The 23,408-nt window shown below is 37.2% G+C and overlaps 2 protein-coding genes and 1 pseudogene across 3 annotated transcripts; 1 reads left to right on the plus strand and 2 right to left on the minus strand.

The window, feature by feature from the left end:
• Positions 1–249: 249 nt before the first annotated feature.
• LOC145209525 (b(0,+)-type amino acid transporter 1-like) lies at positions 250–5,894 on the minus strand. Its single transcript, XM_080079837.1, has 9 exons — positions 5,813–5,894; positions 5,008–5,259; positions 4,428–4,634; positions 3,717–3,853; positions 2,554–2,701; positions 1,853–2,040; positions 887–997; positions 623–718; positions 250–545 (listed from the first exon to the last, which is right to left on the minus strand). The coding sequence occupies exons 1-9, from the start codon at positions 5,892–5,894 to the stop codon at positions 315–317; spliced, it is 1,452 nt and encodes a 483-aa protein (XP_079935963.1). The 3' UTR covers positions 250–314.
• Positions 5,895–7,016: 1,122 nt separating this feature from the next.
• Positions 7,017–11,595, minus strand: LOC145209203 (b(0,+)-type amino acid transporter 1-like; annotated as a pseudogene). Its single transcript, XR_013855031.1, has 9 exons — positions 11,291–11,595; positions 10,888–11,138; positions 10,017–10,223; positions 9,716–9,852; positions 9,266–9,413; positions 8,783–8,970; positions 8,091–8,201; positions 7,695–7,790; positions 7,017–7,629 (listed from the first exon to the last, which is right to left on the minus strand). The product of XR_013855031.1 is annotated as a b(0,+)-type amino acid transporter 1-like (transcript).
• Positions 11,596–14,836: 3,241 nt separating this feature from the next.
• LOC145218863 (uncharacterized) lies at positions 14,837–23,399 on the plus strand. Its single transcript, XM_080086261.1, has 14 exons — positions 14,837–14,921; positions 15,707–15,792; positions 16,071–16,172; positions 16,449–16,566; positions 16,697–16,834; positions 17,012–17,138; positions 17,213–17,307; positions 17,751–17,939; positions 18,636–18,827; positions 18,943–19,128; positions 19,442–19,553; positions 21,879–22,030; positions 22,251–22,414; positions 22,948–23,399. The coding sequence occupies exons 1-14, from the start codon at positions 14,873–14,875 to the stop codon at positions 23,164–23,166; spliced, it is 1,929 nt and encodes a 642-aa protein (XP_079942387.1). The 5' UTR covers positions 14,837–14,872; the 3' UTR covers positions 23,167–23,399.
• Positions 23,400–23,408: the final 9 nt, after the last annotated feature.

Here is a 23,408-nt window from a genome sequence, read left to right on the forward strand (position 1 = left end):
CTAGCTAAGCCACCTTGATGCATCACATGTTGTTTACTGCCAAATGTTTTTTCAAGCTTTTCGCTTTTTCGACATGCTTCGATCGTTGTTTGCGATTGGTTCATATTTTTCGAAACAAAACCAACTTTTAGGAGTTTCTCTTATGGATCGCGTGACCATATAATGTTTCTGTTTCTGCCAAATTTTAACAGTTTGTCAAATATCAAAGAATTGTACAATTTTAATGCGCTTAGGGGTATAAGTGGGCTATCAGAGGTAAACCACAAATTTCCAAATTAACAGCCTACGACTACGTTACAACGACTTGAAAAAATTTAAATTTGTTTCTTTTCTGGAGCGACATTTATCAGTTGCTGAAGCCATGCGGTGACGTGGTGTACCCCTGGAACTTTCAAATCGAAATAAACTAAAGGAAAGTAAAAGAAAAGCCCGCCGATTGTGAAACATGATGCATATAGAACAAATGGGTCAGGATTTAGCACAAGCGGAGCCACCACCAAATATGCCGACATCAACACAACAATGGCTGGAACCACAAGAGGGACCTGTAAATACAACAAAGTCCGAATGTCATTTCTCTTTACTTGACTTGGCACAAGTATACTCTCACAAACAAGTTTACCTTATATGGTCTGTCCACATCTTTGCGTGTGAAACGGGTAAGTATTAAACCCAAGGCCGACATCCCGATAAAAAGCCACTCCATAAACTGCGTTCCCTGTAGAAAACAACATATAAGGGCTGTTTGTAAATAGGACTCGCTTCAATTCAAATATGGCAGTAATAAGATATTTTACCTAATTTGTGTATGCACAATGCTAACATAATTCTTTGTTGTTACTTTGTTAATTCAAACACGAAAAATAAACTATCTGTTACGTCATACCTGTACCAATGCGTCGAAGTTTGAAGGGAAGAGTAGAATGATGTCAAGTATTGCAAGTAGGCCGATGGCAACTGCCGGCGTACTATAATCAACTTGAACCATGGATAGAATCTGTTAGAGGAATATTATATTACCTACTATTGTTTTGGCATTGAATTATTTGTGTGACATGTTTTAACAAATGATGTACCGAAGTTTCGATTGAAAAGTTTCCAAATGAGTGTCCGCGTATAGGCATTCCTGGTGTTACGCGAACACCTTTCGGTATTATATTCATTCCGCTTTTTTGCACACAAATCGCCTATTCTGACATAAAACGTTTGTAACCTAAAACAAACGGTTTGTGTATCACTTGTTGATTGTGCAAATTTAGAACGATATAGCTACTATATGAGCTTTGTAAACGAAGTGTCTTGAATTGTTTTGTCATAACTATAACAAAATCGATTAGGCGCTCACCATTAAACTGGTTTCCTTGGTATTAAAATGCATTGCATGTGCTAAAATTCAAATTTTTTACGATGTCGAAGCGAAAGTATGACTCACGAAATATAGTGTTTGCCTCGCATTAATCGGCTGATGGAAAGCAAGCAGTAGAATTGCGCATTAGTGTGCTGTTCTCTTCGCTACACTAGATTTTTAAATTCAGAAAGTAACAGGTGTCTGATTAAAAATATTCTCTACATAAGCATGGGTTGTACGCGGTGACGATACGTAACCTTAAAGTGGTTCGTGACCACAGAAAGATCACTGGTGTAGACAATACGTGGTGCACAAAACTTAACGCTGTTATTAAACGGTCAAAAGTGATTGGAAACAAAAATTCGATGTAAAGTTTAGTGTGATTGTCAAAATATTGTTTGTCTAGTTTGGCTGGATATTGATTGACATTTCCAGTTGCGTATTAACCTAATTTGAACTTAAATTTCACATTTCACCTATCACTTCAATAAAAATAAAAAAAACCTCTGGCAGATATCCTCTCCTAGCCGCCGCAAACATCATTCTTCCATTTGACAGGAATGAAGAGTTGATGGTCCCCGCGACCGACACGGCGACACCTAGCGGCGCAATCCACGCCCATGACGTGATTGTTCGATCAGCGAGAGAAGACGCTACCGACCTGGATTGTAAAATCTCGCTCGGAGTGAGAACTGAAATGAAAAGAAATGTCGACGCGCACATGCAAATTGTTTTGTGCCTATACGACAGTGGTTTCCGACCTTTTTTCGTCGAATTCATCTATTAATAGTTTAAACATTTCCTTTCCTCCCTAATTACTACAAAGTAAACCATACAAAGATCATTAAAAATGGATGTTTTATCAACTCCACAGGTCATATATCCCAGAGCTTAAGTGTCTTTTTACAAACCATATTTAAAAAGCAAATTACTCCCATCCAGTTTTAAATTTCCTCCCTTGGTAGGAATTTCTCCCTGGTTAGGAACCCTGTTTTACGATGTTTCCAAAAAGCTCTGCGTCATCAATCGTTTAACTACTAATTCATTTTTGCAAATATAACCTAGTTACTTGTTGCATATAAAATTCTTGTTTACTATTAAAATCTTTTTACTCTGTTGATAACTTAAAGCACTTATAGAGGTAAGAGTTCATGCAAAATATATTGGTTGTTGTATATTGAAAAAACAACAACGTGGTTTCGAACCTGAGAAATAAGCGCAGTTGACAAACAAGTACACGATTATGACGACACAAACACCACAAGTGATCGCACGTGGTAAGTTCCGCCTCGGTTTTTTGATCTCTTCCGTTATCACGTTGATGTTCGCAAAGCCTGCGTACGGCCACAAGCCCTGCAACAAAACAACAACCATACAATTCTCTTCCAAAAAAGTAAGATAATTTTAAAAACAAAAAAGGCTGGTAACCAAATTTTGGCAAAACTTGCTTATAAAACCATCTTAATTAAAGCACTGAATTTTCGGTCGATCAAAACAACATTCTTACCGTGCAAAATGTTTCCTTTGAAACAGCAAAGTCTATTTTAGTTGCATTTACAGCAACCGATTGAGACCATAACATCAGTTAGAACGGGCATTTTAGGTTAGACTTTTTCACTTTTTGGCCTAATATTTATCACTATTTGTCGCTATCTTTCATAAAATCGTAAGTTACATGTATTATTGTTCGTAAAACATTGCATGGTATAGGCCAGGGCTACTCAATTAGTTTTGCCAAGGGTCCAGATGGAAAAGGTAAGAATTACTAAAGGTCCGGACACTTCTTTCGAAAATGCAAATGCAATAGATCTTAGCCGGTTCGGGTTATAGCTAATGGTGAGAATCGCGGTCCAAGATTAAAGCTTGAATGAGGCCCTAAACGTAAATTTACTCCTTGCGAGAGTATATTGGCACAACGCCATACATAATACATTTAATCTGGATTTGCAGGATTGCTTCACAAGGTAATGATTTAAATTCAGTTTATTATATCACAAATACAATTGTGCGCGAACAATCGTCAATTGTATAGTGGAATAATCGACCCTTTTTTCGTCACAGTTGGACAATCTGAGCTCATATGAGATTTTGGAAACACTTTACACTCCTTAAACATAGCAATGTTCAAGTAATTAACACAGAAATGATATATGTATATAAATGTTGCCGTAATCAAAAGAGCGTCGAGGTCCACATTTAACGCCCCAAAGGGCAGGATATGGCCCGCGGGCCACCATTTGAGTATCCCTGGTATAGGCAATTACATTTGAACACAACTGCGTTATATATTTAGCGCAGCAACAATTAAAAAACATCATATATTAGCAAATCCTAAACACCTAAAAAAGTCCAAACAAAGTTGTTATACCTGGTACAATGCTAAACTTATTTCTTTAGCTCCAATCTTGTTAACCGTTCCATAAACCGGGTTGGATAAATCGAAAGCGTTGTTGAAATTTGCCTCGGCCACTGAACTGTCAACGCCCAGATAAACATAACCTGAGACTGTTTTGTAAAAAAGTGATTATTAGAGTTTGTTGCAGGATTTTGTTGTTGTTTTGTGAGTAATTCATTACTATCTCTTTTGTTCAAACAAAATTTCAATTGAATAAAAAACACTTGATACAATCTTTTCATTTTTTATAAATAACATGTGTTTCACACCCTTTAGTCGCTAAGTTTGAGTTACTTTAACTGGTGAATAGTAGAGCATCCAAATTAAATGCAAAAGAGATTGTCCTGCGAGGTGAGGTTTGTATTTACAGTGCTGTGTGGCCATATTTTGTTCAGGGACTATAAACGTTTGAAACTCGGCACAACTGCACACATGAACAGCAGGGATCACCTAAATACTGTTTTTTTATCAAGACATTTATTTACAAAATTATAAACATCCAGCACTTTCGAAGTCGTAATACCATAAATTATTAAAGACATTCTTTCAAAGTGAATCTAAATATAATGGATATAAAGTGGAGTTTTCAGTGTTTGGGGAGCACACTAAAACAATTACTACAAAACCACGTATTATACATCAGGTTAACACAAATAACCGAGCAATTCAAAACCTACTGCTTACCCGATATGATAACCAGTACGATTACTTTGGCCGCTGTAAAAACGACCAGCAATCTAGCGGCTGTACGAACACTGAAGCAATTGAGCATGGCGATTATAAGAACCACCACCACCGCCACGCATTTAATAATAGTGGAAGGCGGTTCACATCCATCGTAAAACGGAGTCACTATGTATTCACCCAGGGCTATCCCGAGCGCAGCACCTTCTGTGGAAAATATTAAACATTTGTGGACAGTTTGTCTGCGAATTTATGGAATGTAGGCCTATATTAAAGTTCTATCGATTTTAGTGGGCATTCCTTCAGTTCTTCTATAATCGTGTATAATAGTGTTTATCGACATTGTATGGCAGTATAGATTTAAAGGTGTTCATGTAAATGAAATTCAATGATTAAAGTATATTTATGTTCATTTGTCTGAATTAGGGAAGAAGCTATAGACAATAAGGACTGATTTAATTTCTGTACAAAAACTTAGGACACACATGCCACTACATGCCGCACCATTGTCAGGTAAAGTAGTTGTGTAGTGACACAGTGAAACATCAAACACATACTTAACATTAAGATGATAACTTACTTCCTGGAAGAACGACAAGACAATAGCTCCACGCGTGTAAAAAAGCTGCTCCTGATCCATAGCACTCCAGTAGGTAGGTGTTAATCCCACCTGATGCTGGGAAGGCTAGCCCCAGCTCGGTAAGACATAGTGCTGCTAACAAACATAAAATCCCACAAACCACCCACACCACTAAACTCAATCCAACGCTGCCTCCGCAGTAACGCAAAATTCCGGTGGGAGAAAGAAAAATTCCTGAGCCGATCATACTTCCTGGAACAATGTTAAAATCCCGTGTTGTTGTAAAGTGTTTTTTTGCTGTCTAGGTATTGAAACAATTTTTAGTGTTGCGAAGACGTAATTCAGATCTGCTTGAATCGAGTGACTACCGAAAATACTTGATTTGACTCGTGCTTTTTACCCTCTGAGGCGCTATTTGACTTGACTTGAATTGAAACAAGTAATCTTTAACGCCCGCTAAAACTTCACAGATAACTTGTTCGGTTTCTAATTACTCTTTTTAATTTTAAGTGATCAACCGGACACTCGTTTTTATGAATGTAATTTTGTATAGTGGCGTAGTTGTGATTGAATTGTTTTTTTTCACTTGTGAAAGTTAGGCAAACAGATAATGGTTTGATGGAAATATTTTTGTGTTACTACGAGCAAGAGTAAAAAAACGAAAAGGGCAATAAACCAAGAACTGAAACATGTCTTGACTTAAGACTCAAGTAATATGGAATTTTTTCCCTACAATGCCAATCTAAGTAAAGTTATAGTTTTGGTTAAACTTGTCAACTGTTCTGTTTGATAATATTTTCCTTACCCACAACAATGCTCATTCCACGACTGAAACCAATTTTCTTTTTTAAGCCCACATCACTTGAAGTTTTGTCTTTAGCTTCCATCACTTTTCAATTGTGAAGATTTCCAAGAGAATACTAAACTTAAATTCGTCTGCAAAAATCTTACAAAACAAAGTGCATGTTTTGTCTTGTCCTAAATGTGCTAAATCAACTTTGGGTTTAGAAATGGTGTCCTATAAAAAAGTAATCGCAATTGAAGTGCTCACAGCTTTAGTAATTGCCAAACTGTATATAGCCTATACAAACGTATATAATCGGGTGAACTCATTCAATCATACAACACGAATCTGCGTTAACTAAAATCTTCGTTGCAGTCCTAGAGCTGTTTTCCTGTTTGATATATTCTTTTAATAGCAAACAACTTCAGGCAAAAAAAGCTCCTAGCACTGCAGTTTGCAAACATACATAGCTGCTGCATACCAAGTCATTGTAGTATTGATCGCTATTTTTTTGCCCGAACCACATCAAACAAAAAGTTCGTTAGTTTATAGCTTTCCTCAATTTCGCCATACCTAAAGTTGTGTTTACTCAAGGTGCATAAAACTGGCGTGATCTGTCGACCCAGAACGATAATTCTGCGAAGCTGCAACGTTTTTACCTCTAATATCTCAATATCACATTTCTTTCAACAAGCCACATAAACTAAAATTAAATTAACTGAACATCGTAAATTTGCTATACAAACAACATTATTAAATAGTTTCAGCGGGTTTAATTTGTAAAGGTTGCCTTCCACTTATTAAATTTCTTTCAGGGCACAGCTTGCTGCTTTGTAAATATTAGTGATGGTTTGGCTTGGAATTGCAGGGGAATGGCAAACATCCCGACTTCTGTCACTTCTTGAAAGTAAACAAGTAATCCGTTTATGCATTGTCACGCAATCAAACAGTCGACACTGCATAAAAGTTTAGGTAATTATTAACCCTACATCGTTCCAATGTCGAACAAACCAGCAAAAACTGAGCTGGGCATCAACAACTTATTATGCACCGAACTCACTTAAAGAAATTTGCTCCAAATCCTATTTTCCTCCCGTTTTTGCGGAATTTTCAATGTATGGATAAATATATATCTCAAGTGATAGGCACCATCAAGATCTTTTTCAAACGGAATTGTTTATTGTTTTAACAAACTGCGGATTCCGTAAGGTTGCAATATTGTCTGTATATATATATATATTTATTTTTTTCGATAAGACTTGTCAAACGTGACAAAAAGACGTGCCTGATCAAGCATATGAATCCAGCAAAACAGTCGGTATTAACGTACAATTTTTGTAGCCTACAAAGTAAAGTCCCTAAATTTAATTTTTGTAGCCTACAAAGTAAAGTCGCTAAAAAACATTTTAGTTGTTCCGATTAAGGTCCAAACCCACAAATTTTAGCAAAGCATACAACTTTTTTCAAGCAATTACACCCGCCAATAGTTTTTTTGGCATAGTTTTCTTTATGGTAGGTTAAACATTTTTTTGCGTTTGTTGGTTATCACAGGTAAACTATAAGTTGTCAAATTGCTATGCTACAGCGATTCAACCGCCCGTAATTAATCACATTTGTCTCTTCTCTGGGGCGACGTTAGTCAGTTGCTGTAGCCACGCAGTGATGTGGGGCATCCCCGGAACTTTCAACTTAAAATAAACTAAAGGAAAGTAAAAGAAAAGTCCGCCGATTGTGAAACATGATGCGTATAAAACAAATGGGTCAGGATTTAGCACAAGCGGAACCACCACCAAATATGCTGACATCAGCACAACAAGCGCTGGAATCACAAGAGGGACCTGTTAATGCAATAGATGTTTAATATATTTTCTTGACACAAATATAATCTCACAAATAACTTTACCTTATATGGTCTGTCCACATCTTTGCGTGTGAAACGGGTAAATATTAAACCCAAGGCAGCCATCCCGATAAAAAGCCATTGCATAAACTGTGTGCCCTACTATACAAAAACGCAATCAAAAAGCCTGGTTTTGTAAACTTGATTTAGCTCGATTTTAATATGGCTATGATATACGGTTGTGTATGGGATTTTAAAATAAGTAAACTTTTTTCTCGTATTTGTCGAAATTCATATACGTCTCATGTGAAGTATGTTCAGTTTGACCAAAATCGACCGCGACTGTTAAACTTGAATTCGACATGTTTGAAAATACCGCCTAATGTATAGAAAATAACAATTAGGCTTACATTTTTTTGCTTTTGATCAAAATATGAATAGATAGCTGTGACATCATACCTGTACCAACGCGTCGAAGTTTGAAGGGAAGAGCAGAATAACGGATAATACTGCAAGGAGGCTGATGGCAACCGCTGGTGTACTGTAATCAACTTGAACCATGGATAGAATCTGTCGATGGGATTTGGCAGTGTTAAAATGAGTTCAGTCACTAACATGAGTCCGACTCTAGTCAACCTTAAAAAGGCTTGTCTTCACCTGGACTTCCAAGGTAATTAGTTTGAATAACTTGGGAGCAACTTTATTTAGTTCACGTTTTATAGGCAGACAAGAGTTGGCGAAGTGTCAGCTATCAATGCGGTCGCAATGCAGTTGTGTTTCGTTCTTTTTTCAGTACTACTGTAAGCTACTGAGTCAGTAGCCTTAAATATTTTCAGTATTTTAAACGATGGTATGGTTGTGTCAAAGAAATATCGTTTTGTCAAACAAACAGGCGAACCAATCAAACAATCCCTTTTTTCATGTCATATATTGTCGTGTTCTACTGAAATGTTGACGAACAGGACTTGATTATCCGTGCCATATCAGGACTGGACTGTTGTAAATGGGGCCAACGCAAAGGGACGTTGCTGAAATACACTGTCGGGTGTAAAAGGTTGAAAACCACTGACTTAAACGATTTATATGTTGCAAAAAATTCAATATGTGAAATTTTACATTAGTTGTGGTCAATTTAATTCAAACTAAATGACCTCAGGTAAATATCCTCTCCTTCCTGCCACAAACATCATCCTTCCATTTGACAGGAACAGGGAGTTTGTTGTCCCCGCGACTGACACAGCGACACCCAGTGGCGCAATCCATGCCCACGACGTGATTGTTCGATCAGCAAGAGAAGACGCTACCGATCTGGATTGCAACATTTCACTCGGAGTGAGAACTAAAATAAAAATGTACGTAGTTGCGAGTCTTACCCGTTCATAGTTTAAAACGGTTTGCTTAATTTATAACAGCAATGAACCAAATCGGTGTCACTAAAACATTTGCTTCGTTATATTCTTAGTGCTGTGGCTTTAAATGTCGCCTTTTTAGACCGAAACCAAATACTTATGAAAATCGCTAATTATGTTTCAGATTTTTAGGAAACCGATTATATTTTGTCATAAACAAACATGTCGGTTCATATGCAACAAGTACTTTACCAGTTCATAGCACTTGTCTATTTGGTTTCAAACCTGAAAAATAAGCACAGTTGACAAATAAGTACACAACTATGACGACACAAACACCGCACGTGATCGCACGTGGCAGGTTCCGTTTCGGTTGACTGATCTCTTCCATTATTACGTGGAGGTTTGCAAATCCGGAGTACGGAAACAGACCCTACAATACAACAGCAATTAAACAAAAGAATTAAAGGTGTTTAGAAACCGAATATTAGTTGGGAATTATGGTCAAACTCTATTGTATATGATAGGTTTTCTTGCATTCAATATATACCAGTAACTGTAACCCATAAAATACCAGCAGTGCGCATGGTACAACATATTGGATTGTAACTCAACTACCTAAGAAATTTAGCTAGGCGGCACAGAAATGCTTTAATATATTCTGTCGCAACAAAAATCCACAGTTTCCTGTTTTAGCGAATCCCAATAATATTCGACCAAACTTAAATGTTATACCAGGTATATTGCCAAACTTATTTCTCTAGCTCCAATCTTGTCAACCGTCCCATAAACCGGGTTGGATAAATCGAAGGCGTCTTTGAAGTTTTCTTCGGCCACTGAATTGTCAACGCCGAGATAAACATAACCTGAAACTGTATTGTGATAAATTAGCATGTCTGCTAAGGTTATGTACTGGTATATTTAAGTGCCATAATTTTTGATTTTTACTTAAATGGCAAAAGTTTATCCCACAAGGTATTGTTGGCAAATGTCGCCCAATACCAGTTTACCCAAGACCAATTTATAATCTGCTTACCCGATATGATAACCAGTACGATTACTTTAGCCGCTGTAAAAACGACCAGCAATCTAGCGGCTGTACGAACACTGAAGCAATTGAGCATTGCGATCATAAGAACCACCACCACCGCCACGCATTTAATAATAGTGGAAGGTGGTTCACATCCATTGTAAAACGGCGTCACTATGTATTCACCAAGGGCTATCCCGAGCGCAGCACCATCTGTGAAAAATATATTTTAAAATAAGCAGTAACCGGTATGACTGAAATATTTGCTTCCGTAAATCCTAACGTACTGGACTTTGCGACGATCTCCAACTTATCATGTAAAGGTGATAAAAAGCCAAAAACCCTGTTGCTCTTGGAGCACCTAAATATACTAATAGCACCCTAGTTCGAAATTATCGATGACAATTTTTTTTGTAAAAGATTCGAGATAAAACGAAGTACAAAATCTTTGCTAAATTTGTTTTTACATTATTTTCAATCTGAGTGCGTTTAATTAAATCTTAGTGTAATAATGTACGTAATTAAATGTGTCCGCTAGTGGACAGTCGCTTAAACGTGAAGGTATTTTTGCGAACCTTTCTAATCTGGACAGGGGCAGGAACTTGGCCGAATGGTCTGGCGCGCCTAAACCCACATACAGACATAAAAACCTTGATCGGGATTCGTCCCCGGGAGTGTCCTGGGTCGAACCCCGTGAAAAAAAATTCTAATTTGGACAGAATATTTGAAACCGTACATAAAAACTGCTACCCTATAATCAACAGTTCTGAAACACATATCACGAAACTGTTGGCGTTAGGATTTAGCTTAACACGAATAGCACTAAAACAACTTTTTTGGTTCATATTTTTAACACTTTGAGGCATTATGAACTTACTTCCTGGTAGAACAATGAGACAAGAGCTCCAGGCGTGTAAAAAAGCTGCTCCTGATCCGTAGCACTCCAGTAGGTAGGTGTTAACCCCGCCCGATGCTGGGAAGGCTAGCCCCAGCTCGGTAAGACATAGTGCAGCTAACAAACATAAAATTCCACAAGCCACCCACACGACCAAACTCAATCCAACGCTGCCTCGCAGTAATACAAGATTCCGGTGGGAGAAAGAAAAATTCCTGAGCCGATCATACTACCTGGAAACAGTTACTGTGAAGTAATGTACATAAAGGTCGTTTTTTACACTTAAATATTTAAAGAAGATAAGGCATATTACCACACTTGTGTAGCTGTAGCGATAGGCCTACATAAGTTCAAAAAATACTCTGTTTTTACTTGTTTATCTTACCCACTACAATACTCATCCCTCGGCTGAAACCAATTTTCCGTTTTAAGCCAACATCACTTGAGTTGATTTCTTGAGTTTCCATCATCTTTTGATTGCAGAAAACTTAAACAGTCTAAAGTTCGACATGAGTGTACAAATCCAACAAGATTCAAATGTGTGTTTTTAGACCATTTTTGCGGGTTCGTCTTGTCGTAAACCAGCGGTTCCCAAACTGGGGTCCGCGGTCCTTTAGGGGTCCGTGAGGCAATTTTTGGGGGACCGCGAAGCGGTTGAATTAATTCTATAATCTTATTTGGCGTCAGTTTGTGCCACTAAATAAGTTTAAATCAAAGTAGAATTGAGAATCGACTGTCTCCATTGCTAAACAATGGCCTTTAATAAATGACAACTATCAAAAACGCAATTGTTCGCGCACAATCGTAATGTTTTTGTCCTGTTTGTGATGTCACATGCTGTCTTTGGATGATTGTTATGCGCAATTTTGCATAACTATCTAAAATCATGCAATCAACCAGGGAGTCGAACCGCTTGTCATATGGGTTCAGGTTCGGTTCGGGTTCACTTGGTTTTGTTTTTAAGGGTTCGGGTTCGGTTCAGGTTTTTAAAAATGTATATTTTCGGGTTCGGGTTTTGTTCCGGTTTGGGCAAATTATCCGGTCCGAACCGGTTTGCGGTTTTTAAACCGATTCAAATTTTTATTCGTTTCAGTTTAATTCTACCCATCATCTACCTGGCCTTATCAAATTCCAAAATAATTTTGCCCTTGCACTGTTAATTTTGACACGCCCTGTAAGTGTTATCTCGCGTATTCTTCAACGCGTTGTTTTGAGGAAAAAAAGCACAAAATTTCAAACAGACTGCATTTTTTACTGGTTCAAGTCCGGTTCGGGTCCAACGCCAAACAAAATATGGGGTTCAACTCCGGTTCGGGTTTTTAGAAAATCGTAATTAGCGGTTCGGGTTCGGTTCGGGTTTAATGAAATTAACCGCTCAAACCGGTTCGCGGGTTCGGGTTCAGTTCCGGTTCGACTCCCTGCAATCAACTTTCGTTTTTATGTAATACACACTTAGGTTTAAGGACCGCGAGCCCTCGAAAAAATGGCAAAGGGACCGTTTTGAAAAAAATATGAAAAAGTTTGGGAACCACTGTCCTAAACTGTTCGAAATAGAGTCAAATACATACAAATCGTAATGTACGAGTACATGCAATTACATTTTTCGCCGAACATGCCTTTATAGTTAGATAGAATTGATTATGCAACACCACGAATACTTTTAAACATCTGTTGCCACGCCATATGGCGTTTTGCCATTCAGTATATTCCCTAATCCGTATCTCCAATAACTAAATATTAAAAAACTCATATTACTACAAATTGCAAACATGCACAACTGACGCTACGTACATCGTTAGTTTGATCGCTAATTATTACCCAAACGACTCTGAAGCATAATTGTCACGTGTGGTTGATTTAAGGCTATCCTCGACCGCTACCACTTACGTTAAAGCTCTGTTTACGCACAGTGCATTACACTCACTTTTTTGCCCCTTGATGTTTCACAATGGTGTGTAACTGCACGCATTCAGCCTTGCTACACCAATTGAGTCCTCCACAACCTTGCAATTGTGTCGCTATATTGTGCTTTGTGTATGGACGTATCAAAAAACGGTGGATGACTTCACACCATTACCGGTCCTATAATATACTATACAGTATAATATGTATACAATGGCTTGACCTGCAATTGGGATTGGCCATTCGAACCAGAGAAATTCGGAGAATTTTAATCCTACACTATCTGAATAATGTAAATTGTACGTTTGCCTACGTTCCACGTTACTCGTTTATGTTCAGTTTTTGAAATTTTAACGACTGTGCAAGAAGTAGACACGTGTAGATAAGCTTTTCGGTCAATTGCCTGCGTTTTTACAAGATACAAACTTAAATATAAATGATTTGATGAGGCACATTTATGTCTAGTAGATGCCAAGCAAAATATGCTACTTTTAATCTTTTTGTATACCTACCAGTCAATTTGGCATTCTCAGAAAACATGCTTTACAACTTACAAGTGCAGATTTATGGGCACCAACTTGGTTCTCATCAGACAAGCAGGTGTGCGGGAACCCTGAAAAACGTTTTGCACTGCAATAAACGTGCGTAATTGTTGTTGTAAACTTCGAGTAATAAATTCTTGTTGATTTTCCACTTTGCATGTAGTTAAAAAGAGTAGGACAAAATTAGGATTTCTTTTAAATGGTTTTGAATAACCGTGATAACTTGCTGTTATGCATTTCACTGTTATATCTGAAATAAAAATCCCAAAATGAATCAAAAGCCAATTATCGCAAAAGTTTAAATTCGTGTTCGTGGCCGTGTGTATGGCCGTGCACTATTTGTTGAGACACCTTACGTAGGTGTGTAAATTTATGAATAAAGTGAATGACGGTTGTCTCAGGGTCAATAAGAATACAACCTGCATATACGTGTGAAAATTCTGTATCGCAGCAAACTTACTCTGTACAATCATTGAATCGTAGACCTATTCCGTCCCGCAATCTGGAAAACATCTGCACAAAACACTTCAAAATTTATGTAATATATACAAAGATAATTTTTGTAATAATATGAAAATGATTAAAAATAATTTGTAAGCCCATAATTGCGCAATTTCTGGTGACATAGAAAAAAAACTGATTACAGATGTTAAAACAGAAACAAAAATTAAAATAAACAATTGGCGTAAAAATCCAAAAACATCTTAGATACAAAATCAATTAATAATATTGCATTCATGCATAGGAACGATTTAAATCGTACCCTAGATACACGAAGGGTGCAATTAGCGCTTAAGGGAATATTGCACTGACATTATCAATCCATTAGTTAGAAGTCTACGCAACTAACATTCTGCTGTACCTTCGGGCAATTTTATTTCACGTACACCATCCACACAATAGTAGGAATGACAAACTATCCAAGTGACAAAGAGTTTAAAAACGTAAATAGAAAAAAAAAACTGTCTTCCTTGTTTTGTTTTGTTTTTGTTTTCTCTCATGATAGACCTCTTTGGAAACCATCCATTTTTACAACTTAAAATTCATATACATCAACTAAAATTAAGAGTTTCATTATTATTTAATTTGCCCAACAAACGAATCGCAGTTCGTATTTTTTGTTGCACATTAACTCCATCTTAGAGAAAACGACCACAGATAGAGATTTTCCACAAAATGCATTATTGGTATAGGCACATGTGACCTTTAGTTGAACTACAAGTACAAACATTCACTTTAAACTTGAACTAAACTTAAAATTACGAGTCCGTCATCTTTTACGAGGTATTACGTGTGAAAATAATTTTCAACGTACCAACCTCCATAAAACGTTTGTCGAACGGGTACGTTTATTGCATCACTGTCGATGCGCTCTGTAGGTATTATGACATGTAACGTCGTAACCGTTGCCGTCGGTCAAGTCTTGAAACCCGTTTGAATACCAGGCTAAGTTTTATTGTTGTTAGTTTTCTTATAAATAGCGAAGTACAATTTAAGATTTTACAACAACGGATAACAACAGCATGAAGTTGATTGTTGTGTTTTGTTTGCTCGGTGTTTCGGCAGTCAGTGGTAAGTTATGCTTTTTTGCTGCATTTTTGTAGCATATTAAACAATGGTTTAAGTTACATTTTATCACTCTTTGTGTCATAAAACATAGACTATAAGCTAACATATGGTTTACTTAAGGTACATTTGTTAAAAGTAGAAATTTGTAGTAAGAAGTAAAAAAGCCACTCAATTAGTTTTATTTGCTTTGTAAGGTACATACAGGTATTTCGGCCCATATAGCCGAACAAAGCGGTCGCAAATTTTGTAAACCGTTGTAAGTAACTTACATATACTTTTTAAATTAGTGAGATACCAGAATCCCGTATCTCATAGCCTAGAATAGATTAAAAAAGTGTAAGCAACGGGCCCAAATACCTTTCTGCTTTATAAAGTACATACAGGTATTTCGGCCCATATAACCGAACAAAGAGGTCGCAAATTTTGTAAACCGTTGTAAGTACATATACTTTTTAAATTAGTGAGATACCAGAATCCCGTATCTCATAGCCTAGAATAGATTAAAAAAGTATAAGCAACGGGCCCAAATACCTTTCTGCTTTATAAAGTACATACAGGTATTTCGGCCCATATAGCCGAACAAAGAGGCCGCAAATTTTGTAAACCGTTGTAAGTACATATAAGTTTGAATTAGTGAGATACCAGAATCCCGTATCTCATAACCTAGAATTGATTAAAAAAATATAGGCAACGGGTCCAAATACCTTTCTAGGGACCTTAATAAACTTGCTTTCTAAGTTTGGATTTAAACTTTCGCAACTATAACATTTATCAAACTTTGCTTTTAGCCCTTCATTGCTGGCAGTGTGAAAATGCATGGGGAAATGAGGATTGTTTGGCAAAAGGACATTTGCAAGAATGCCAAGTGAACGAGGTGTATAGAGTTTGTCCGTCTTACTTGCAGGCACAACTCATATAACTTAGAACTTTAAAAATCTAAACTACTAATGTGGAAATAAATCGTTTCCCCAAGCCAAAACTTACTTGGGAAAGTTTTTAAATTTTGAGCACGTTTTAATATTTTGGTATTGACTGACTAGCTAAATTAAATCACACGTTTTGACCTTTCGTTATTGGACAACAAGAAAAAGTTACGAAAGACATGGATAATAGTAAAAAGCTATTTTCAATGTTTTGCGATTTGTTTCACAGCTATCTTGTCAAACTGAGATTCGCCACGGAAACTGGGATAGTCGGGTTCTTATAAAGAAAGGTTGCAAACAACCACTTGCGTGCATCAACAACTACGTGCAGGTAACACACAAATGTTTTTGTAAATATTTTTTAATATTGTGTGATGCAGAAATCTCTCTTTGTGACAAAATTATTTCCTAAGATTGCAGCACATAATAAAAATATAATGCTGTTCCAGTACTTGCAATTTTATTTTTTAAACGTCGTTTTAAAATTTCTTTTTATTTACTGTGATAGCCAGAGAACACGGCGTTATAAAACTTGTAAACTTTTGGTTTGAAAGGTTCAAAACTGATTTGTCTGACTGGTAGATTTGATAAACCTTTTATCTTGCAGAACCCACGTGGCGCCTGGGTTCCAAGCCAATGCAACGAGAAAGATCCTTCGTCCGTTTGCAGATGTTGTTGTGACACCGATTCATGTAACATGGATCTTACATCATGCACAGACAAATGTAAGTTGTATAAAATTGACGCTTACTTTGTGAGTTCTAAATTTCCCACACCACCTAACTAACACATCTTCCAAAAGCGTTACATTTTTATCAACAAAAACAAAAGTGACATCGTGTATTGTTTGAGCAGCTCCACGTTGTCAACCCTCTCATGCTGCTCCTAGCAACGGAGATGTACAGTGTTCCCAAGGCAACGCTATTGGTAGCGAATGCTCATTCGAGTGTAATGCCGGATATCAGCTGGAAGGAGAGGCCACCTCTGTATGCCGTAAGTGTGTTTTCACGGATAAGAGCATTTTACCAAATGGTCGCATATAGTTGAGTTAAAGAATCATAAAACAACGTAGTCTACATTGCAAGATAAGTCGCTGACATTCGTAGTGCCCTCGTCACTGGAATGCATTTGTAATGTATTGTTTGCAAATCAATGTATTTTTGTGTAAAGAGGAAAATCAACAGTGGGACAACAGCGCCCCCGTGTGCCGACCTATAGTCTGCCTTCCACCTCATGTTGCACCCGCTGATGGTCGGATGTCATGTTCGGATGAGAACAGGGCAAACAGCCGATGCTTGTAAGTTGTGTTCATCAAACAATTAGACAAATTAATGAAAAGCATTTAACCTGCAACGTCTTATTTGCATGTAGGTTTTCGTGCAACGTCGGCTTTGTCAGAGAGGGAGAATCTGTTTCCCGGTGCCAGGATAACGGCCAGTGGTCCTCACCAGCCCCTTTCTGCAGAGGTAGATCATACAATTTGACACAACTACAGTAAAAATCGTATAGTTGATTATTTGTTGTGGTGAAAGCTAACACAAGAAAATTGCGTCGGTGGTAGGCTAATAGAATTTGGCCTGTGTTTATTATACGTCACAATTTAAACTACCCATCGCCCAAAGTGTATCTAGGTTTTCTTTCGGTTGAATTCAGAATTAAACAAGCGTTGGGGTCGACTTGCTAGGTTTTTACCAACGTTGCCAGTCTCGATTTGTTACTGAAAAAGGTCCACTTTTTGCGGTATGTCGTCTTCACGTAGCGCAGTTAACCTAAGCAATTGTGAAAATACGTTTTTATTTCACCATATAGAAACAATTGTACAACACAATATTAGCTTCGGCTACTCCTTCTGCCGCAATCAATGGTGATCTTGTGATAAAACTGACCAACACTGTAAAATTGTTCGCAGAAATTTTTTGCCTACCGGCACTTCTGTCTCCCACCAACGGTGCTATGGTTTGCACCGATGACGTCAGAGTAGGTAGTATATGTTCGTTTGAATGTGAAGAGGGGTATGCACTGGAGGGAAACAGACGAAGCACATGTAATGAAGAAGGAGGTGCTGGGGTTTGGTCCAACCCTACTCCTGTGTGTGAAGGTAAGTAATATTTCGTTGGTGGCAAAATCGCGTTTCAAGCATCCCGAAAAGTGATTGTATTTTGTTTTGTCTTTAGCTATAACCTGCTTGCCCATCCACGTTGCGCCAGCAAATGGCGAAGTTGTGTGCACAAATTAAAACTTTTTCGCAAGCGTGTGCGAATTTACATGCGAGCCAGAATATTTTATGATCGGTGACGACGTTTCCGTATGCGGGAGAGCACCTAGCGGGGGTATTTTTGGAATTTGGAGCAACAGAGCACCAGTTTGTCAGCGTAAGTCACAAATTTAATTCAACCAACAAAATAACAATTATGCTGCTCTTAGTTGCGAATTTTTTAACTACTAAACGACTTTTTTGTTGAACTTGGTGAAGTTAGCTGTATAAAACGAGTCACTTAAGCAAAACAATAACTATGTCTCTCTGGCAAATTAGTGTGGGTTTAAATCGGCGTTTAGCGCTGCCCACCCCCAGATAACATAAAATTTTTGGCAGAAGTTTAACACGAATCGAAACACAGCTGTTCCAATCTGTTTGATACAGCATATTGTTTCTTTTCCTTTTTTTAATTAAATTGTTCGCTTGTTTGATTTATCTTGATAAGTGATAAAATATGCTGCACCTAAGATTGCTTATGGTGGGCAAAAAGTATGCATTGACCTTTTTAGCCTCCGTAACAAAACATATTTTTTTCAGGCAAATCATGTCCACCTATTCCAGTATCCCCAGTAAATGGACAAACCCTTTGTTCAGATGGAAATTTTGTTGGTTCAGTGTGTGAATTTATATGTGATAATTACCACAGATTAGAAGGTGACTACTCTTCACAGTGCATAGAGTTTCTTGATGGAACACTAAACTGGGATAAACCTGTTCCCACCTGCGAACGTAAGTAACCTGGACATCATTGAATTATAAATCAATAAATTGCAAAAAAATATCTAGACATACAATGTATTTAAAAATGTGCTCATCGAGTTTAACAAGATTACTTGATTTGCAGCCAACTTGTGCGACCACCAGGAGGCACTAGCACATGGAGTGATCGATTGCACAAAGGATAATTTTGCTACATCTCAATGCAACTTTCGCTGTACAACTCCAACATACAGCTTGTACCCACCAGAAAGCACATCCAATATTTGCCAGAACAACACTGAATGGAATATTCCAATGCCTTGTTGTGCAAGTATGCAAAAACTTATTTATACCATACCAGAAATAATTATTTGATTTATGTTTGTAAATGGTGTTATATTTTTGTCACAATTTGTAATGGATAGTTTTAAAATTGTTAAATAGAATTGGCTGTACAATATGCATTTTGTTAAATTACACAAGCTATTTTTCATGTTCCTAAATCTGAGACCATAACTGTGTCGAGAATTAAAATAGTCTTAAATTGAAATGTCATTTTGGGTAATGTTTTCATAGAGAACTTTAACTGCTTTAAAACTATGACTATGCCATGTTTTTTATTAAATTTTTATTGTACATTGCAGGATCCTGCCCTCCTTATGCTGTAATGGATTTCATTGTTATTCTTGACTCTTCTTCATCTGTTGGTGATGATAATTGGTTCAAAATGAAGAATTTTGTTCGAAACTTTCTTGAGTATGTCTCATAGCAGCGGTTCCAAACCTGTGGGTCACGACCCCAACTAGGTTGCCTGACAATTTGCCTGGGGGCGCATAAAACATGGTTTCTAACTCATTTTAGGCCATGGACCACTAGCTCAAATAAATAAACTCATGGGCCACGTTATTGTTAAAAAAATACAGTCAATTTCAATTTAAAGCCTACTAATTTTATCCTTGGGGTCAGTGCAACTTGGCAAATGTTATCAAGGGGTCACGGCACCGGAACGGCTGGGAACTGCTGTCTTATAGTGATAGTTTTTGGACAGGTTTTCAAGTTACTAATTATGGGTCCCCTTCCCTGAAGGGGACACTTATTGATTTTACTCAAATTGTTTTGTTTTTTTTCTGTTTTTTTCTTTGTTTTTCTTCTCCCCAAAGTTTGTCCGACTCGTTTTTCCATCAAATGTTTGATGGATTTGGTTGAAATTTACACAGATGGTAGATATAGTTATGTAGATGTTCATCCCACTTTGTTTTTTGTTGATAGCCCCAGTATTTACCCCATTAGCCCCCTAAAATGGGTATTTTTTACCCAAAGTTTGTCCGACTCGTTTTTCCATCAAATGTTTGATGGATTTGGATGAAATTTAAACAGATGGTAGATATAGTTATGTAGATGTGCATCCCACTTTGTTTTTGTTGATAACCCCAGTATTTACCCCGCTAGCCCCCTAAAATGGGTATTTTTTACCCAAAGTTTTTCCGACTCGTTTTTCCATCAAATGTTTGATGGATTTGGATGAAATTTACACAGATGGTAGATATAGTTATGTAGATGTTCATCCCACTTTGTTTTTTGTTGATAGCCCCAGTATTTACCCCATTAGCCCCCTAAAATGGGTATTTTTTACCCAAAGTTTGTCCGACTCGTTTTTCCATCAAATGTTTGATGGATTTGGATGAAATTTAAACAGATGGTAGATATAGTTATGTAGATGTGCATCCCACTTTGTGTTTGTTGATAGCCCCAGTATTTACCCAGTTAGCCCCCTAAAATGGGTATTCTGTACCCAAAGTTTGTCCGATTTGTTTTTCCATCAAATGTTTGATGGATTTGGGTGAAATTTACACAGATGGTAGATATAGTTATGTAGATGTGCATCCCACTTTGTTTGTCCTGATAACCCCGCTAGCCCCCTAAAATGGGTGAGTTTTTAAACAGTGTCAGAATTGGCTGAAACTTGGATAGCTTGTATAGTATGCCATTTATAGGTGTCGATTGTTGTGTTCAACCCTGTAGTCCTAACATTTACCCCACAACCCAAAGTGTAAAACGCATTTGTATGTAACTTTGCACTACAAACGAAAGATTTCTGTGGTACAATAGTGTTACGAAGGCAACCAGTTGTATGTTACTCATTGGGGCATTGTGGATTGCTTGCTGGACGTTTTTGCGCCATGGCAGTTAGGGGCTTGTTAACAGCCCTATGACGTCAGAAACATTGCCGGTTGTTGCTCAAAACACCTCTAGTGGTCAAACATTGGCGAATTGGGCTGAAATTTTGCAGTAGTATTGATTGAGTCATTGTGGTTTTATATTTTTTAGGTTTGTGTGTCGAACCTAATTAGTTACCTACTAGCCCCCTAAAATGGGTCAGTTTTTTAAAATGTTAAATAGGACATACTTACAATATCTGGGGTAAATCTAAACAATATCTGGGGTAAATCTAATTTTATAGTTTGTACTCTACATAGTATTATTATTTAAGCCCAGTGCTGATCACTGTATTTTACCTTACAACACCCGACTTTCTCATAGTTATCTCTTGAAATGCATTATTTTCAACTTTGCATGTGTGGGGACCCATGAGTTTCTGCCTGCAGAAATGACTAAGGTTATAAAAGACGATGGCTAATATGGGACCCAATACAAAATATGCATAGGAAATATATTAATGTTTTAAAATATGTTATAATGTAAATGCAACCACAAAATGTGCTAAGCCACCCTTCTAGTTTATTATCAAGTGCATGACTAGCTAACAGCATGCCGATAGTCAAGCCCGACCATTGAATTTTTGACATATAGCATTGTAATTTAGGGGAAACAATTATGTTTTTATTATATTTCAAATGTGTATGTTCTATTATGATTTTTTTTAATTAAAAGTAAATCTGCACTTCGTTTAATGTAAATTGTTGTAATGCTGTTTCTTTGTTTGTCTATTTACATATGTAATTGACCAAAATGCAGTTAACCAGTAAAATTCGTTCTTTTTTATAACATTTCGTATTTTATGTGCACAATTTTTTGCATAACAGATTTACTTGACAGTTTCAATCTTTATTTTTTTCTCAGTGACTTCTCTGTTTCTCCTGATGCAAGTCATTATGGAATCTTCCGTTACAATAGAGCTGTTGATACCGACACACAAATCCTGCTTAATGATTACCCGAATGACATTGATGCTTTGCTAAATGCCTTTGATGAAATCCCATATGATGGATCTGGTGGGTTTACTAATGTATAAAAAAATATCATCTTGATCTCATGTAATTCCGTTTTTCTAAACGGTTTTCAAATTACAAATTAAAACCCGAAAGTCAGGTTTTCAAACTAACATCCGCCAACTAATTAAAAACATGAACAATATATCATAAGAAATTTTTCATTTTTAAGAGCAAGAAGTTCTTTTTTGCCTTGTGACCTAATATATATGTTTTTATGCAGGTACCAGAACAGGAAACGCAATAAACCATGCAGTTGATGTTATGTTGAAGGAAGGAAATGGTAATAGACCAGGTGCACGGGATGTTGTTCTAATTATAACTGATGGAAAATCACAAGATCCAGTTGCAGCCCCATCACAAAGACTCAGAGATACAGGGGCTATTGTAAGTAAATTTGTTGGACCTAATTATAAATAAGGTTAGGGAAGGTATAGTTGTGCATAGGTTGTTTAGATTAAAATTGTTTTTAACCTGGATAGCAGGCCTGTAGCAGTTGTATATATATGAATTGATTGATTTTAATATACAGTACTTAATGTCTTAAAATTTTGTCAGTTATGACTTACGCTTATCTGCTCAAATCTTGTCTGCTTCAAACATCTTAATTATCAAACTGTCGATTTGTTTGTTTGTTTCATTTTTATCCTTGCTGGACGGGCAACGCTGCCTGTTTTTATTGTAAGTCCGTTGATCATTTTTTATTTGATATTTTCGACTTTGTGACTTCAATTTAGTTCAACCCATTGGGAACCACTGGGTTGGAGCAATGCCGCTTAAGTTTCTTGTTTAGGAAAACATAAGCGACCGAGATAGGATTAGAACCCATGACCTTGTGATCACCACTCGCCCAACTTGGCATTTGTTCTGATTCTGTTTATTATTTCGCACCCCTAATGGCCTATCGTATTTATTTGCAGGTGTTCGTCCTTCCCATTAAGCCCCCGCAACGTAACCCCAACCGGGTGATCACACTTGATATGGATGAAATTGTTTCGATGACAGGGAGTGAAGAGCGTGTGATAACAGCCGCTATTGAGGGAGGTTTTGACGCTCTTACCGATGAATTTTCAGTTGAAGTCAGCAACATGATCTGTGGTAACCCCTGTGATCACGTGCTGCACACACACGAAGGTTAACTGTTGCAAAACCCGCGACCCTTATCATAGTTTACCGCTGATAACCTCATGATGACCTTCAAAAACTCGCCTTATGAAGGTTAACTGTTATTGTTGTGTTCATGATTTTCTTGTGATATTTGTTTTGGGTCTTGTAATAAGTTATTTTGCAATCATTTTATTTGATAACTTAGTGAAAATTTTGCGTTATTTTCTTGTCAGCATGTCGCAATAAACATTTATATACTGCAGAACGTGGTGAA

The sequence above is a fragment of the Phallusia mammillata genome, chromosome 1 (genome assembly GCF_965637545.1).
Source record: "Phallusia mammillata chromosome 1, kaPhaMamm4.hap1.1, whole genome shotgun sequence".
In the NCBI taxonomy this organism is placed as follows: domain Eukaryota; kingdom Metazoa; phylum Chordata; class Ascidiacea; order Phlebobranchia; family Ascidiidae; genus Phallusia; species Phallusia mammillata.